The 18,703-nt window shown below is 37.7% G+C and overlaps 2 protein-coding genes across 23 annotated transcripts in view; one reads left to right on the forward strand and one right to left on the reverse strand.

Moving 5' to 3' along the window:
* The window catches only part of Hmbox1 (homeobox containing 1), a 183,788-nt gene extending 175,277 nt beyond the window's left edge, over window positions 1–8,511 (reverse strand). For 5 of the 19 annotated variants that reach the window (XM_013143401.3, XM_063234532.1, XM_013143400.3 and 2 more), the window contains exon 1: window positions 8,236–8,510. The gene's annotated coding sequence lies outside the window, so the exon portion shown is untranslated. Of the gene's footprint in view, window positions 1–7,908; window positions 7,930–8,235 lie in introns of those variants that run through there. The other 14 variants (XR_010042470.1, XM_063234535.1, XM_063234534.1 and 11 more) reach the window with 5 other exon arrangements.
* A 49-nt stretch (window positions 8,512–8,560) lies between these two features.
* The window catches only part of Ints9 (integrator complex subunit 9), a 95,763-nt gene continuing 85,620 nt past the window's right edge, over window positions 8,561–18,703 (forward strand). For all 4 annotated transcript variants that reach the window (XM_003479703.5, XM_023561598.2, XM_063234525.1 and 1 more), the window contains exon 1: window positions 8,561–9,030. In XM_003479703.5, the coding sequence (XP_003479751.3) occupies window positions 9,022–9,030 (9 nt within the window). In that variant the 5' untranslated portion in view covers window positions 8,561–9,021. The remainder of the gene's footprint in view (window positions 9,031–18,703) is intronic.

The following is an 18,703-nucleotide window of genomic DNA, read 5'->3' on the forward strand; positions in this document are numbered from 1 at the left end:
CCTGCAAATTATTTGACCCTTGAGGGAGAAAAGGGTTCAATACAACTCATTTTCTGATCCCAGAGTACTTCAACAGGCAATGCTTAGACTGATATTTTTAATTCAGTGCCCTATTCAACCCCTACAACAAACCTTGCACATACAGAGCACCCAAAAATATTAGATTACATAAAAGTTAACTTCTCTCCTGTGTTCCACTCTCCTCTACCAAAGTCATTTAATAGGGATAGACATCTGCTTCATAGTCATGCAGTGCATTTATTACTCTCTTATCAAATGAATTACAAGAAACACACTGTCAGAACTAAGGGATAAGCCTTAGCTGAAAGAACAGTTCAAATCAACATCATACCAAAACAAATTCATTCATGAGTCAAGATCATGAGGAAGCAGAGACTAGGAAAAACTAGAACAAGACAAACAGAAGTGGAAGAGAGAAGTGAGAAAGACAGATGTGGCAATATGGAAAAAGAACCTGAGACAAGAAAGCACATATCCCTGGAACAAGAGGCAGAGAAGCTAGCCTATCGGGTTACGGACACTTCTTCCTTTCACTCAAGGTCTGCTACTTCATCAACCCCAAAAGAGCTAGGTCCCCTCAAAAGCTCCTTAAAGCCAAATGATTCCTAATTAAAACATTAGTTTTTAGAACATATGCCAAGACAAATTAAAGCGGGAAACTGTTAACGTCAAGGAGAAAAAATATATATAGCAGAAAGAAACTGAAGTCACAGGAAGTCAAAAAGCTCAGTAAACATGAAACTGACTTAATTAGAAATACCACTAATATCTATCATATCTTGCCAGTAAAACAACTTAATCTTTGGTCTTTTTCCATAGCAAGTTATCACACTGTCTCAAATTCAGAGGAGATGGGGCTGGGGATTTAGCTCAGCGGCATAAGCGCCTGCTTTGCAAGCAGGCAGTCGTGAGTTCGATCCCCGGTCTTTATAAAAAGACCAAAAAAATTAAGAGGAGACAAAAATTAAATGACCTATGTTTTCTATGCTGATTCTTTACTCCATGGATGACACTGGGCGGTAAAGTGTAACCAGCCTGTAACTATTTTTTCACTTGTTGTCCTTTCTTGTACCCAAGTAAACAATAACAGCACCCAAATTTTCCCTTTTTCCTAAACATATCCTTTCTAAAGAACAACCTTTGAACCTTCTTTCTTTGAAGCTAATTCCCTTGTAGCAAGTCTTATAAGCTCACATCAATTCAGCTAACAAGTTGGAATCAACACTATCAAAGAGCAAACTAGTATCAGGATAGCCGTACTTCTGACGTATTTTCTCTTTGGTAAGAAATTTATCACTTAAGCCTTGAATTCATTTTAGTCTTACATACTTTATTTGCAGAATTTTTTTTTTTTATTGGTACCAGGATCGAACTCACAACTGTGTGTTTGCAAGGCAGGCGCTTATGCCACTGAGCTAAATCCCCAGCCCTATTTGCAGAAAATTTTAATGTTATTGTTAAATTTTACTAGAAAAGTTTAATGGGTACTAATGTTATAATTCTTAATTTAAACTGGTATGTGAGTGTGTATGTGATAGTACACACCTATGATCCCAGAACCTACACAGCTGAAACAGAAAGAATGCTGTTAAGTTTGAGACTAGTGTGAGCTACACACTACAGTGAGTTTAAGGCTAGCCTGAACTACACAGCAAGTCCCTGTCTAAAAAAAAAACAAAAAACAAAAAAAACAGGGGTTGGGGATTTAGCTCAGCAGCATAAATGCCTACCTGTCAAGCTTGAGGTTGTAAGTCTGATTCCCAGCACCAAAACAAAAACAGTGTTGGGTATGGTGATACACAGCAGAATATGACTGATAAAGCATGACAGCATTTGGTAGGCAAGAGGATCACCAGGAATCTGGGGCCAGTCTGGGCTACACAGTGAGTCCAAGGCAAACCTAGACTACACAACAGAACCCTCTCTCAACAAAATGTAACAACAACAAAACACAAAGACACAAAACAGTTCATTTAACAAATATTAAAGCTTGACAATATTTAAATTCTCATAAGAGTAATTCTGGATTGAAATTCTTCAGAAAATTTGCAAAGATTTCTGAAAGAAGAAGAAAAGGAGAGGGAAACATGGAAAAAAATCAAGACATTGTTAAATGTATAGTTTACCAAAATGAACTTTATCACTTTGTATTACCAATATGCACTAATGATAAATACATAAGAATTTCTTATATTACAAAAGGTAAGAGGGAACTTACTGCCCAAATAATTTGTATTCTTTTATAAATACTGATAAAACAATAGAATTTATGAAGAGGGGAAATACTCAATCTTTTTGCTGATAGGATAGTCCTGTACTGTGATGTTGGTTACATCATCTATATGTGATAAAATGGCATAGGACTATATATACACATTGTGCCAAGGTCAATTTCCATATGCACAACATAACCAATAGGGGAAACTGGGTGAAAAGTACAACATCCCCTCAAACAATTCTGCAGTTTCCTCCAAATCTATACAATTATATGCCAAATGTACTCACCAGCATTTTAAGGGTTCACAGTAATTCTATGAAGTAAGTACTCATTCCACAGGTGGGGAAACTGAAATAGTCATTTTAAAGTACTTGCTCAGGGTCACACAGTACCAGAATCATGATTTGGAAACAAATGAAATGATTCCTAAAGTTTGGATTATATGACTCAATTTTGGAATTTATTTGCAAGGTTGGGAAGCTACTGCAATATTATAACCGACAATCAAATTCACATTTCATTCTGCTAAGATTCTTCTGTGTATAGAATTAAAAATGGAAAAAAAAACATGAAAGCAACAAGATTACTTAAGAAATTGAATAATAAATCAGAAACAAAGCCTGAACTAAGGGAATAGTAACAGAATGAAAAGAAACAAATATAATGAGTGAAGTGAAAAAGAGAGCAAACCTACTTCATTTTATGACTGGATAAAGAATGAGTATGATTCCAAGCCTTGTCTAACTAGGTCCCAGGGCAATAGTTTCACATTTTAACAATATTATTACCTTATCCAAATCTTAAGGCAGATATGTTCAGTACTAAACCACTCTCATTTCAGTAGTACCCACAGCATTTGACTTTTCTATAAAGTTTATAGTTCTTCCTATAAAAACTCTCTATAAAAAACTATCACTATATATGTTCAAGTTTCTGTCACTTAGCAATTCCACAATTTAATGTGTATATTGGTTATAAGAGTTAGTAAATGTTTTCAGTACAGCATATATAGACCATCACTGGACATAAATTGGATAGAGAAGCTAGAGAATATATCCAGTATGTGGAATTTAGTAAATATTTCATTATAATCAGCACTGTAGGCTTACAAAAAACCTAAATCACCTTTGAGTAAATTAGAACCATTTTATCATTTAAAAAGAAGGGGTCTAGGGCCATCTGTTTATGAGACAAAACAAAACTTAAAATGATTATATAAAAGCTAAACCAAACTATTGTTATCTTTTTACCTTTTGTTCACAAATGTGAAAAACAAACAAAAACTCCACATACAACTTAAGAATCTATAAAAATAGTACATTAAGATTGTAACAACTGCTTGAAAAACAGTGTACCTTCCAGCTTATTACCACTGTGAGGGTAAAACTACTGTGAAAGCCAAGCCCTTCCAGTAACTGAATGCTCTTGGAAGGTGTTCAAAATAATGTTATAGTAAATTTCCAACTTGTTTCATCTAAGGTCAAAGAAAGTAAGTTTTCTAAAACACAAGATTATGTTTAAATAGATGTTAGGTAAAAGTTTTGTTGTGGTGATTTTTTTGTTTGTTTGCGTTTTGTGATGCTGCTGGGGATATAAGCACTCTATCACTAGCCTACACCTCAAGCCCAACTGAAAGTCTTACCGAATAATTACTTGGGAAAATCTTTACCCTGTGCCTCTAATGGACCATAAGTCTAGTAAGGGTCATCTAGGTACACATAGGATCCAACATCACACATTAATTACTAATGTTATTTTGAGAAAAATCTCAAACCAGTCACACTCATTCTGAATGTTGGCAGAATCTGCTAGAATGTTGCAGAACCCCTGCAGAAACTAAATGAAGATGCTTTGCACCAAGGAGTTGGAAGGCAATTGTTCATTATGTCTGTGGGGCTGGTGGGAATCAGCTCCAAATAACCAGCCCAAAGTCAGCTTTAGGGCTTGGTTATATAGATTTGCAAACAGGAAGTACAAAATCTTGAAAGAGTGGTTAATTTTCATTGGGTTGGGTTAGTCATTGTCTATTGCTGGGTAGAAAGTCCTTGAAATATGTTACCAAAAAAAGGATATATTTTTAGGAGGGAAAACACAGACACTGCAGCTGGACATGGTCAGGTTGACCTCGGTTGGGCTATGTATGAAAAGCAGCTAGATGTAGCTAGTCTAGGCTGACTGGGTTGAGCAGTCTAGTTACATGATGGGCAGCATAAGCATAGCTTGTCCCAATATGATATTAGGCTGCTAGTTAGTTTTAAAATTTCAAAATTTCTGTCATGAAAATAGAGGTTTATAATGATACTGAAAATCTCCAAGCTTCTACATTTTGGATAGCATGTGCTAGTGGTTACTGTTTGGTTCCTAGCTTAAGCAAATGTTTAGACTCCTGCAATTTTAGCTCAGCTTGGCTTGTATGTGCTGCATGTCTGATACACACATAAAAAAAGGTGCCTCAGATATATATGACCATGTGCAGATATACATATATGACACTCTAGAGAAGCTATGTTTCACTTACAATAATTTTTTAAACAAAGTTCTGCTAAATTGAAAAGGAAAAGCCAGCAGTTACCAGAAAAACCTACCAAAGAAAATAGTAAAGTGATTTTCTAGCTGCCAAAAAACTTAATAAAGCAGGTACAGAAAACAAAATCATCACATTTTCACTGAGTACTTTTATCTATAAATGTTCATGCTTTTAAAAAGTTGAGTAGTATGCCAACTTTCCTTTATGAAGAATAACATTCTAAGATAAATTTATAATTCTCAGGAGAAATAATTCAAGTTTAAAGAATTACATACAAAAATAATAAAAATGACAACTGCAATATAAAGAACAGAAAACAGATACAGTATGCTTTTATAGGAAACATGATAGCTGTCTGAAAATTTAAAACTGAGATGGACTGCATATAGCATATAAGAGACTCAAAAAGAACAAATTGAGATGAATATCCCCACTGCATCCAACATACACAGAAACAAGCAATAGAATTCCAATCAACACTTGCCACCAAAATTGCTAGCATGAAATGGTAAATTTGTTGCAATGTATCTTAAAACTTATGAATACTGAGTTATTAAGATTCTAGTATAAATGCTTTAAGGATTTGCCTGAAAGACTGAAATTTGCCCAGCAGCAAAAATAAAGCCTCACTGAAGGCACTTATTCAACAAAAAGCTAAAGATGCTTTTTCCCGATGCACATTTATGACCACAAAGTGTTCTCTATATGCTGTACACAAAACTAGCAGCAGATTGGTTTAAGACAGTTTGGATTTTCAACTTCCCATAATAAAGGCAACATTTTTAGAAGTAATCATATTAAAATAAATGTCTCTACAGTTATGAGACGAAATTTAAAGCTGGACAGGCCCCAATGCCCTGGTTTTCTACTTTTTCGTAAGCCATATGACTTCCACATGCTGAGAGTGTTTTATGCTTTAACCTGCAGTAAAGGCTTTACATCATTTTAATGCCTCAGTGCTTAAAATGTAACAGAATCAGCCCAATAGATGTAAGGAATATTTTGGTATACATAAAATGATTTTGATCAGAAAGTTTAATAAACATTTTTCCCAGTAAATATTTTGCATCTCCATAGATATAAACAAAAAGAAAGGGTAGGTAAACCAAACACTATTTTTTCTGCTCTTAACAAACATTTTATTTTTGAGATCATTGTTAAACATTTTTAAATGCAGTGACTATCACAGTGTTTCACAAAAACCAAAAATAAACACTATACAATATAGTTACATAGCATTTTTCTCCAGTTTTTGCAAAGTAATGTTTCAGTTTAAGGTGCAAGCTTAAAACAAGTAATTCTTGAAATCCTAACATCTAACAACTAAACAGCTTTGGAATAACATATTCTGTATATTAAAGTTGGGATTTAGAAGACACATACATGGTTTTTCTATTCAGGTCAATCTATATATGCTACCTGGTGCTTAGAGTCCCCTTATCTGTGTGAATACCAACTGCAGAAATGTCAAATCAAAGGTTACAAAGCCTACTATAAAATTATACAGCGTATCTATGTAACTTTCAGTTTTTACAGAAGCTAAACACCATTATTGATAGGTAGCAAATTTAAGAATTGGTAAATTCTCAACCAAATGACATAAATACATTAAATTCTCAACAGTAAAAATAGAAATTATGCCAATGCCTTCATTTAAAAGTCCACGACTCTAAAAACCGTCACATAAGAAAGGTTATTGAAGAACTTATATTCAGATTGAAGGAAGTACAAAATATATTATCTTAAATTCTCCTGGTGTAATGTTATTAAATATTAAAGACTGTGAGAAACAAGAGATGTTGCTCTCATTTTCCCTTTAACTCTAATTGAAAACTGAAAGAAAATCAAATTTTCTGGACTTATAAACATAATTCAGCTAGATCTAGCAATTTATTTGTGCAATTTTAACAAGTTCAATGCAAAACGCTACAGAACTGATTACCTGCAATAATTACCTATGGCATAAATGCAAAATAAAAACAAACACAGGTCCTTTTCACTTGATGCATTTTAGAGTAAAATCATTAAAAGCACAACCATATTAGTACAAACTAGAAAGAATGACACAGAAGGTATTCTATCAATCAGGAAGAGAAATATCTTGTACCTAGGAAGGAAGAGGGAAAGAGGGAAGAAGGAAGGATATAAGGCAAAGAGAGAAGGGAGAAAGAAGGTAAAGGTTTCTATACTTGCAGGATCCTAGAGAAATGAACCAGTCACAGCACTCTACCCTATCTGATACATGTGGATTTTTTCTTTTTTAAAGCTTCAATCTATACAAAAACAGCAATCACTTTATACTATTCAACTTCACATAGTGTAGTACCTTTTCTGCCAAGTGCATTCTTCCATTCACTCACCCAATGCTTCCTCACTCTTCCATAAGAGCTTTCAGGCAAATGCGAGACAGAACAGGGTGGGGTAGAAGAAAAACACCAGCAGCGCCTTTCGGTGCAACCCCTCTTTCCCGCTTATAATTTCCAATAGTTTTTAAAAAATTATTATTACTACAAAAAATAAGTCGCCCTATCTTAGCACACACACACACAAATTCAGTCTCTTTAGAAGACACAGACATGTATACAAACCACCACTCCCCGATTCTCACGTCTCTGAATTTTAAGTAATTATCTATTGAACACAAAAATGACAAGACACCCCTACCTACTGTTTCGGGGTAAAGAAGGGTGGAGGACGCCTTTCAAAGTAGCCCCAATCGTGTAACCAAAACACGGTTCCGGAATAAAATATTAAGAAACACTTTTCCTTTCCCACCTCTATCTACTTGAGGGTGCAGAGATCCATCTCCACATCACATCATCTTCATAATTCTCCCGCACGGAGTTTGGGGTGGAGATCTGTCTAGGGGAGGGGACGGAGGCGGGTGCCGGAGTGCGAGCGGGCGATGGGACACAAACGAGTTGCTGAGCCCAGACACCCCGCAACACGTCCCCAGCCCAAACGTCCAGCGCCTGGACAACACGCACGCCTCCAGCCCAGGCCCAGGCAAAGCTGGAACTCTGGCTATCTAACTTCCCATCTCTGCACCTTCCTCCAAGACCAGCCCGACATACGAGGACGCGTCACACAGTTTAAAACAGTTATACCCCCAACAAACCGACACCTCAAAACCACCTCATACTTTCCCAAACTCCACGCAGGAGACCCCATCTCCAGAATGCAAACCTTCTGCCCACAGTGAAGGAAACCAGAACCAAAGAGTAGGGGAGCAGTCGACGCCTTTCCATTACCGCCCCCACAAACTGCCCCACCCCACACCCTGCGTCCGGGTCACCCACTCCGAAGCCACCCCCCACCCCGCGCTTCCTCCCTCCTCTCTCGTCCGGCTGTTCAAGAGACCTATCCTGGCTCCTACTCACTTTCTCCCCAAGACCCCTCAATTTTTTTTTCTTTAAGTAAAGAGAAAGAAGAGACTTGAGGTAGTCTGGCTTCAAACCGCACGACTCACCTCAGAATCCTTGCTGAGTTCTCTCCGCCCGGCACAGCCCCCTCCCCAGCGTCCCAGCGCGAAGGGTTGAGGTAGGGAGGAGGGAAGCGGGAGGGGGAGGGGTGTCTTCCGCGCGGGGCACCCGACGGGAGGGGTTAGGGAGGACTTGAGGCCGGCGCAGGAAGAGGAGAAGGGGGAGGGGAGGTCTCTGTCTCCCAGTCTGCCCCTGAAAACCTCCCTTGTCTCAATCACATCAGACTGACTGTCTTTGTCTGGCTGACAACCGCCATATTGATATCAACAGCCCCGCTCCCACCTGCTGCAGCCAGGCATCTCTGGGAGTTGTAGTTTCTGCCTCCCTTGAGTAATCGCTCTGGTGCCTGCATCTAGAGACCACCGGGAACTACAACTCCCGGGAGGAATCGCGCGCAACCACCTTCCCACAGGGAGGAGGGGAAAGGCAGAGCCGGAGCTGCGGGGACTACACATCCCAGAATACCAGAAGACTCAGCCATATATGGGGGACGTGATATCATGCTGGGGTGGAGAGGGAAGATGAATTGGCGGCGGAGATAAATTTGAGTTGACGGAAGGAGGTGTTCAGAAAGGAAAAGGAGGAAAAGGAAAGACGACCACAGTTCCCATGGTGCCTGGAGGACTACACTTCCCATGATGCCTCGAGAAGGGGCGTGAGAAAAAAACTTCAAGTTCCGCGACGCTCTCCGCGGCTGACGGCGGAGATTGGACCGGAAGACGCTTCCTGAGTTTGAGAAGTGGAGACTGATATCAAATATCCTAAAGTCCGACATGAAACTGGTAAGTCTTTGATGCTCGGTTAGAAGGTGATCCCATAGCCTTGCGGAGTTCGTCGTTTCCACCTTGAGCAGGGACCCTTCGCAAAGGAAGGGTGGCAGCTGGAGATCTGGATAGAAACGTGGACTGAGGAAAGCTGCTTTTTATGGTTGAGGTTTGATTTTTGTCTCTCACTCTGCAGCCCTCAGCCCCCCAGAGATCTTAATCACTCTGGCGTTTCCATGAAGTCAGACGTGAGATTGACTGTCACATGTCTTCACCTGTGAGCTAAGGTTAGGTTCTGTGAATTGAACTTGGTTTTGGGTCTCAGCTTCCACGCAAGTGTTACAATAGGTTGTTAACAAACTTTCCAAAACCCAAGAAGCACTTGAGTAGCTTATTTCCCTGTAGTTGTTGAGAAAATGGATTCAATCAGCACAGAGCTGAAAATAATGGGCATTACGTGGTCACTTGTTCAAATTTCCAACTACAGACCCTCAACAGCCTTAGAATTCAGATAGCTGTGGCAAGGATGTGCTCTTGAGGGATTTGAGTCTTAAACTTTACTGAGGATTTGGATGGGCAGAGAGGAAAGTGTTGAAACATTCCATTTGAGGACTTTAGGGACCACATGAGACCAAGCTGGATGGAACATGTCTGTGTTCTTAGAAAAGAAAGTCTTTGTATCCCAAATACTTGGCTTATAGGAAGCTTTTCAGACCTATATGTTGAGCCATTTTATTCTCACTAAACTGAATTGTTAATCACTTAATTTATCCCAACCGTATTGAATTACTAGCAGTATACTTAGAAGAATAGAAAAATAGTTGTGAAATGCTGTGTCTCAGCCTTTGAAAGTCCATAGTATTCCAGCCAAATTATTGTTAAGCCTTCTTTTCTGTAATCGCTATATAAAAAGACTTTCTTTTTCCTATTTGTATAATTATTTAAATATGCTTTCACAAAACACACAACGTGGGGCTGGGAATTTAGCTTAGCGGCATAAGCACCTGCCTTGCAAGCAGGCGGTCGTGAGTTCGATCCCTGGTACCGATAAAAATGAAAAAGACCAAAAAAAACAAAAAACCCACACAACGTACTCATCCTCACTTGATAATCAATAGGTTTTTTTTTTCCTGAGAAGTCAGAGAAAGTACTAAAAAGTAGATTCAACTCTAAAACACTCCATTTAAGTCATTTATAACAGGAAGAATGTAGATCAGTAAACTGAGAATATCAGTTTGCCTTAGAATCTCTGTGCTATACATACAATGCAGAATTGAAATTTACAGTCTTTGATCCAAAGAAACAGCAATCTACAGAAGATGAGAGAAAAGCTAGCCAAAATTAGAATGAACTACTTTCATGGCAAAATAAAGGCATTTCAAGATTTTTGGAACTGAGACTACAGATAATTAGAGAAGTCAGGAAAGTGTCCTGGAAAGATAACTCTTGAACTGTTAAGTGTAAGTAGGGCCTTACAGAAACAGCTCAGTAGTAGAGTGCTTAGTTTGGTATACACAAGGCCCTAGGTTCAATCTCCAGTTTCAAAAAGAAAAAATAGGGCCTTCCATGACGAGAATTCAGCTTGTAGGATCAAAAGAGCTTGGCACCTTAAAAGCTGAACACAGATCCTGTGTCCTCAATAAAAAAAAATTATGTTTGGTATACACAGTTAAAGGAAGCAGGGTAGTATGGAAAGTCTTCTGTTGATGCTACCTCATTCCTTACCTTCAAACCATCTCTTATATATTTAAAGTCATTTGGTATTTAAAGAAGGATCTGTAATGCAGAATTCTTGTTACTGGTCATGATTGAAAAGGAGGCTAAGCTAAGTATTGCAAACACATAGACAGGAAGACTTTAATTCCAAACTAATTAAAAAAAAGAGGGATCAGGCTACTTTTATAACAAAGGGAACAGCAAACTTTTATTCATTTGTTTGGCTAGGCTAAAGTCTAGTAATGTTCCATAGGCCAGGAATTGCTGAATTACTTTTGTATCTTGTGCCATCATCTTGTGCAAACATCCTGGCCTTGTGATTTAGTCTGGGCCTTATGATGTGACTGAAGAACTTTAGATGCTCGGCTGTTGAAGCTACTAATAGAGCATACGGGTAGCAGTAGACAAAGAGAAAGAAAAGATCTATACCAGTTGTAATAGGCAATCAGCATGTCTGTGTATCGAGTGGCACAGAATGTGGCCCAAAGGTTAAAAGGTAGTTGAAGGAGCAGACACAATATGAAGACAGAGATGCTAAGGCTTTATCCCATTCCAGTCACCAAGCAAATATCTGTAGGCCAAAATGTGTCGTCTTTCTCAGCAAAAATTCTTAGATTCATGGGAAGTACCCTAGACAACTATTTATGATAGCACTGGTGTTATCTACAGCAAAGCTAGCGAGAAACTAGTAATTGATTACTAAGTTATATAACCTCTAAAACTAGTTATTATCTAAATCCAGCCACAGGATTTATTTAGGTTTTCTACAGTAACAGTTTTATCATCCTGTGTAAATATTCCGCTTTTGCAGTTTCATCATGGTCTCATGAAGGATCTATTGAAAAAAGCAGGGCTGAGAAGCAACATGCTATCCTTTAAAAGGTAGTTGTTTACTGTGTCAAGTCTTTTAACCCTCTATGGTAGTTCCTTACTGTTTCACTATCAGTACTCCAGAGTGATCTCAAAGCATTGTTGTGCAGTAAATTACATTTATGTGTTGTGCTTTCCAAACTGTTGGGATAAATCTTCCCAAGGCCTACTTTTTTCTATTTTAATATACTAGTATATATTAATAAAGGAAATATAAAGAAATACCCCTCTTTCTACAAAAAAATAAAATTTTGTAACAAAGTAATTTGAGAATGGCAATAGTTAATGTACTGTATCATAATCTTAAAATAATAGCCAAAATATTACTCAGAATACAAGTCATACACAAAAAAGATTCTTACAAAGAAGAAACAGATAAAAGCACAAAACTTTCTCTTCATTGAACTAAAGGAAACTAATAGTATAAACAAAGCAAATTAGCATATATATTAACTTTTTTTTTCCTTTTTATTAGTACCAGGGATCGAACTCACGACTGCCTGCTTGCAAGGCAAGCGCTTATGCCACTGAGCTAAATCCCCAGCCCTATTAACATATTTTTTAGACAATGGAATAGATGATTTGTGGAATTACTTGAACTTCTTCCTTTTTATCATTTATTGTGCATATATGTGTGTGTGTGTATGTTTCTCATGTAAGAGCAACCATATAGTATTTAAGCTTATTATATTCTTAAGCTGTATCCATTTGCCTGTGAATGCCTCAAAAGTTTATCTTTATGGCAGAGTGGTACTCCATTGTATATGCATACACTTTCTTTATCCATTCATCTGCTCATAGATATATAATATATATGCTGCTTCCTCTGTGTACTGCTAAGGGATATGAGGTAGAATGTGTTTAATTTTATGTCTAATTTTATGTCTTTAGGGTCTAAGGATGTACTTCAGTGATAGAGTCCTCAGCATGTGCAAGGCGCTGGGTTTTATCCCCACCACCACACACACACGCACATGCACACGTTTTGTATGATTATTGAGCACATTCTTATTTTTCAGATTGACTTTCGTATCTTTAAATTGTATAAAAACTTAAGTCAAACTTCTTAACAAGGTTGGCTTGGCCCTGAAGTATAAGGCCTTGCGTGTCTCTCCTCCCCATATCTAGCCCTCTCTTCTTTTACTATCTTTGCTCCAACTGTTTATCAGACAACTTCCATCCAGTTCCTTGAATCTCACCCTTTTGTTGTCGCTGGAAATCTGGATATGTTCTATTATCTGCTACATTCACTTTTTTTTTGTTCTGCAACCTGGCTAATGTCTTCATACATTTTAGGTCTCTGCTTAGGACTTTTTCAAGGTTTCTGTGAATTAGGTACCCTTATTAATATGCTTCCATAGCACCTTTGCTGTTTGTAGGACCCTTAGTGGGTTTTGTGTCTGTCCCTTTTTATAGACTATAGTCTGACACCTAGTGTGTTGGCTTTCCTAAATAGTTGAATAAATAATTTTGAAGGTTTGTCAAGGGAAGTGAATACTGTTGAGGAATGATCACAGAGTAAAATGAACAAAACTACAATAAGCAGTGACCTTGAGGAAAGGATACTTAGCTGAGCATTGTGGCACATATGTATAATCCTAGCACCCAGAAGGCTAAGGCAGAAAGATGGCCATGAATTCAAGGACAGTTTTGGCAACATAGTGAGTTCAAGACCAGCCTGAACTACATAGTGAGATCTTGTCTCAAAAAACCAAAATGAATAATAAGAATGATTGCTACCTATTATTGCACAGTCATTGTGTACCAGGCAGTATGCTAGACACCTGTTGGGCAGCATCCCATTTAATCTTTTCATCTACATGACAGTATTTCCATTTGAAGTTAGACTGCACTGTAATCTCAGCACTCCAAAGGCAGAGAAAGAAGAATCACAAATTTGAAGCCAGTGTGGGCTATGTATTGAGTTCAAGACCAGCCTGCTCCACATAGGTAGAGACCCTGTTTCTCATAACAACAAAAAGTATTCCCATTTGACAGATGAAAGATGTGTACTTTGGAAGGTTACATAGATTAAATAGTTACACAGATAAAAAGTGATGTCATTATCTGAACCCATATCTCCCTGATTGAAGTCTATTGTTGAGTGATGGCAGGGCCTGACCCAGTATTAAGATATCTTTTCAAGAAAGGAAGGTAGAATGAGTATTGAGAATTTGTATCCAAGGTTATTTTTAAAATAGCTCTAAATTTGTGTTTGGTTCAATTAAGATCTTTTTTATTTTATTTGGTACCAGGAATCAAACTCAGGACCTCGTGCTTGCCAAGCAGGCACTACACTGGTGAACTCTATCCCCAGCCCCTCAATTAAGATCTTAAAAAGGGTTATTGCCAAAGGGGAAAAAAAAAGTTTTTACTAGTTAAAAAAAAAAATCAAATGTGGAAATTTATAACCTAGTGGTGGTTCCCATGCAAGAGCATACCAGTCGGGCAAAATTAGATTTTTATTTATTTTTGATTTGTTTTGCTTTTTGAGACAGGATCTCACTATACAGTTGAGGCTAGCCTTAATCTTACTGCATAGCCTAGGCTGACCTAAAATTTGCAGTGATCCTCTTGCCTCAGTATCCTGAGTCCTGGGATGACAGGCATATACCACTATGCCCGGCCAAAATCAGACATTTTGCTTCCGTGTTACCATTTATAGTTCTCTTAACTCTGCACATCACTTTCATGGTGGCTTTTCACACACCTATGCAATGACTGCCTATATTTAGAATACGCAGTATTCTGGCAGGTTTATTTGACAGTATTCAGGCAAGAAACTTCATTTGGTATTTTCAATTAGAATCATTTTAGAAAGAACAAGAAAATTGGAGATATCGCTTCTAAATTAGCACAGTTTAGATCTTGGCTTGGGTATGCATGTAGGTTGAGCCTAAATGGGTACACTCTGATAGCCACTATAGGAAAGAAACTATAGAGTTCAAATAATCATGAAACAAAAAATACTAAGTGTACTGACAGTGAGTTTCAAACACCGTGGTCAGAAATCTAGTCATTCAAACATATGGAGATTAACCTGAACAAAATAGTAAGAAAGTCAGGAAGGCAGCATGTTCCAGAGAGTTCTAGAGATGGAGAAAACCTCTAGCTTACCCAGTCAATAAAGTTTCATATGCAACCATATGCAATAAAGTTTCATATGCTGTTCAAAGTTTCCTTTTTAAGTGTTACATCTGACCTCAAAGATCTGTGACAATGGAATTATTTATAGTGTGGCGGAAGCACAAATTTGAAAGCACAAATTTAAGATTAATGATAATCTTTTGCAAATGAGACTGATTGCCTCAGTGTCTGGGGCTTTTTACAGAGCTATTGTTACTCTTATTAAAGGTCTGAAAGAAAAAGCATCTAAGTCTGTATTATACTACATTTATTGATTTGATGGAAGAAATTTTATGCTGTAGTTGTATGTACACATTTAAAAACTTGAAGTATATTGTGTGTGCTCCTTTTTGTCAATCTGTTACATTTCTACTGGTGCAAGTTTTTAACTCATCATTAGTGTACACCTGGGAAAACAGATGGAGCAAAGAAACAAATTCATGGCCTAGTCCCAGTGCAGGACAAGGAGAATATCAAATGCAATGGTAGATTTTATAGAAGATCTCTGCCTGAAAGGGGTAGATCCTGCCCCAAAGTCAGTTTAGTAAATCATTAGAAAGAGATGTGTGGTTAGTCATTACCCTGAATTTGAAAGTGTTACATTCTTTCTCTCCAGTTTACAGAGCTGCACAATTCGCTTGGCTTGCTAGAATTTGGATCATGAACAAAAAATCTCTTGCAATAAATTATAAGCATTTAGATTTTTACCAGTCCTTGATGCAGTATGATTGTTAAAATGTCAGCCGGATTTCTCTTTCCTGTGTTTCTCCTTGCTAGTTGATTAGAGTGCCCTCATGTGTCTTTATGATGCAATGTCATTTCAAGCCTTTGAAAGGTCATATTTTATTGCACCCTCTGTATGACTAGTATTTTTCTTTCATGATTTCCTCCATCACTGAAAAGCTGTGTATCATGTAACGGCAAATTATTTAACTTGAGGGCCCTGTGGCAAAAATGGGTATTTTACTCTCAGACATTTCAGTCTTAAATCTTTACTCTGAACATTAAGGCTTTTTATATTTACTAATACAAAACAGGCAAACATAGAAGGTATAGTAATGATGATTTTTTTTTTCAGTAACAGTAGTTGAAGTGAAGAAATAAAGTTTGACCTACCTGTGGTTACTCAGCAAAGCCAGAATCTTTTCCACTAAAACAAGCATGATGCTTGCTTCAAGAGTAGTACAATTTTGTTACTAGTTTGCGCTGAGTATTCAAATCCCTCTGCCATTTGCTCTCATGATCAGCAATATGTATTTGACAAATAGTTCATAATACCTAGTAATACATAATGGCCAATGAACTCAGTGAAATCTAGCCAGCCACTCCAAATGAAAAATTCCCTCTTCGCTTGCTAAAAGCATCAATAGAGATCCAGGGATAAACCAGCTCCCAGCGCTCTATCATTCATTTATCTCCTGCCTATGTGGAACATAAAACTTAGTGAGTTTACAATTCAAATAATGGCATAATGTAGAGATATTGTTGGGTATTGGCTCAAGTATTTTTCTAATGTAATGGTAGAAAATGGTTTTAACTGTATCCAACCATATGCTGGCTTTAAATTTTAGGATATAACTGAGCTACATGTAATCCCAGGTACTTGGGAGGCTGAGGCAAGAAAATCACAAGTTCAAAGCCAGCCCGGGCAACTTAGCTAGATCCTGTCTGAAAATAAAAGACTGAGGGTGTAGCTTTTTGGTGTAAGAGCTTGCATAACATGCTCTTGGCTAGGTTCAACCCCCAGTAACAGAGGAAAAAACTTAACAGATAAAGGCATAGTGCCCACGGAGTTTCCATTGTACCAATAGTGTACAAGAAAACATTTCCCCACTTTTGTCAGCAATGCTGTTTGCTCTGTCTCACTAATGTAACTTCATTCTTTCACTCTCCTCACACCCTCTCCATCTACTTTTGTCATACTTAGTCAAATGTACTTATAGTGGTGATTGTGGATGTGGTAAATTTACCAGAAAAGGCAGTGAATTTCTTTGCTTGTAAGTGTAGGGCTATAAGGAATCTTTAAAAGGAATTTTGCTTTGAAAAATGTTGATGTGTTGAATTGGAGTGGTAGTGGATGGTAGAATTGTGGAATCCAGGAGCTGGCCAAGTTTGGAAAATAGCAGTGCAGATTTCTCCAGGAAAGGGCTGACCCATGAGATAAAGCTAGCAGGTGACTAAGAAAGGGGTACATGCCAGAATTTGCAGAGAACAAGAGAATAAGTCAGAATGGGAATAGAAAGTACAGGAAAGGGGGCTAGGGAAAAACCATAGAAGAAAAATGCCTGAAAACCCTAAAGCATTCAGTAATCAAGATTAAGAATTTACTGTGAAAAGATATTTAAGTTGTCTTTGACTGTATATAGTAGGTACCTTACAGTCCTAAAATATGTAAGTTTATTGAGTGAACAACTGAATGAATTTCAGCACTCTGAAGGATGGGTAATCATACAGATGATGTTCAAGATTCTTTAATAGGAATTATAAAACTAATGTCTTTTGCCTTTAAGTAGGTTTCTTTTTCATCATGCATGTTTATGAAGGGGTTGGCATTTATAATAAAATGTCTTGTATAATCTATTTCTCAGATTCATGGTTAAACAAAGATGTTCTTTTCCTAAATATAGTATTTTTTAGTTTTTTTTCTGTTAAAATAAAGATAAGTACATTAGATGTTCTAGTTTAAATCTTTCTTCCCATATTTTTTTCCCAATCCATGGAAATAGAAGTATAAGGCAGTAGCTTTAATATTTTTTTTTTTCTTTTTACCAGTACCGGGGATCGAACTCACAACTGCCTGCTTGCAAGGCAGGTGCTTATGCCGCTGAACTAAATCCCTAGCCTCCTAGCTTTAATATTGTCGAAGACATATCTGGGTGTGGTGGCACATGCCTATAATCCCATCACTTGGGAAGCTGAGGCAAGAGGACTGCCAAAAGTTCAGAGCCAGCCTGAATTATGTATGATACCCTGTCTCAAAAAACAAAAACAAAAAAATAATATAAAAAGACAATATTACTATGCTTACTTATTTAATGGTACTTGGGATTGAACACAGGGCCTTCATACTGAGCTACATCCCTACCTCAATTTTATATATATATGGCAGGCGCTTGTGCCACTGAGCTAAACCCCTGGCCCTATATTTTATTTTGAGACATGGTTTCATCAAAATGTCCTCTCTAGACTCCAATTTAAGAAGCTCCAAATTCAGCCTCCCAGAGTGCTGGGATTATGGACATGTGCTACTATGCCCAATTTTTTCCCCCTGCTAATAACTTTATTGGGTATAATTTATATACTGTAAAATGCATGCATTTAAAGGGTCAATGCAATGACTGTTAATAAACTTGAAGCTATACAGAAGTTGTCACACTCCAGTTTTAGAATATGTCTATCTCCACAAAGATTCTTCATGACCATTAGCATTCAGTATCCATTAGTACACCTAAACCTAGGCAGCTACTAATCTGCTTCAGTCTCTGTAGATTTGCCTTCTTGGTCTTTTCATGTAAATTAATTTATATGCTATGCCAGATGTTCCAACCCATGGTACTGCACAGCTAGCAATATGGCCCCATGATATTGTAAACTATTATCTTTAGTGTATGGTATTTTTAATGCTGGATTGTGTCTTGCTGGAGCGTACACTGGATAGGAAGCAAGGGAGTATAAGGAAGGGCACCAGGGTAGTGCTAACCCTACCTCTCCTGCATGAAACTTACATGTGTCCAGTGCTGAGGCAAAATACCAGACACTCACAATTTAAAATTTGGCTCTGGCTCTCAGTCAGAAATGGCATGGTGGCCGGGCCTAATGGAAGAAAACTGCTCATCCCGTGGTGGCCAGGAAGCAGAGAAAAAAGGGGGAAGAAATAAGAATGCTCCCTTCCAGGTGATGCCCAACGACCTACTTCTTATCTTCACCTAAGAGCTCATTCATCTCATTAGTGGATGAATCCAGTGATGAGTGTAGCACC

Source organism: Cavia porcellus, unplaced genomic scaffold (assembly GCF_034190915.1).
Source record: "Cavia porcellus strain 051 isolate PalLab524CR breed Dunkin Hartley unplaced genomic scaffold, mCavPor4.1 scaffold_24, whole genome shotgun sequence".
Taxonomy (NCBI): Eukaryota; Metazoa; Chordata; class Mammalia; order Rodentia; family Caviidae; genus Cavia; species Cavia porcellus.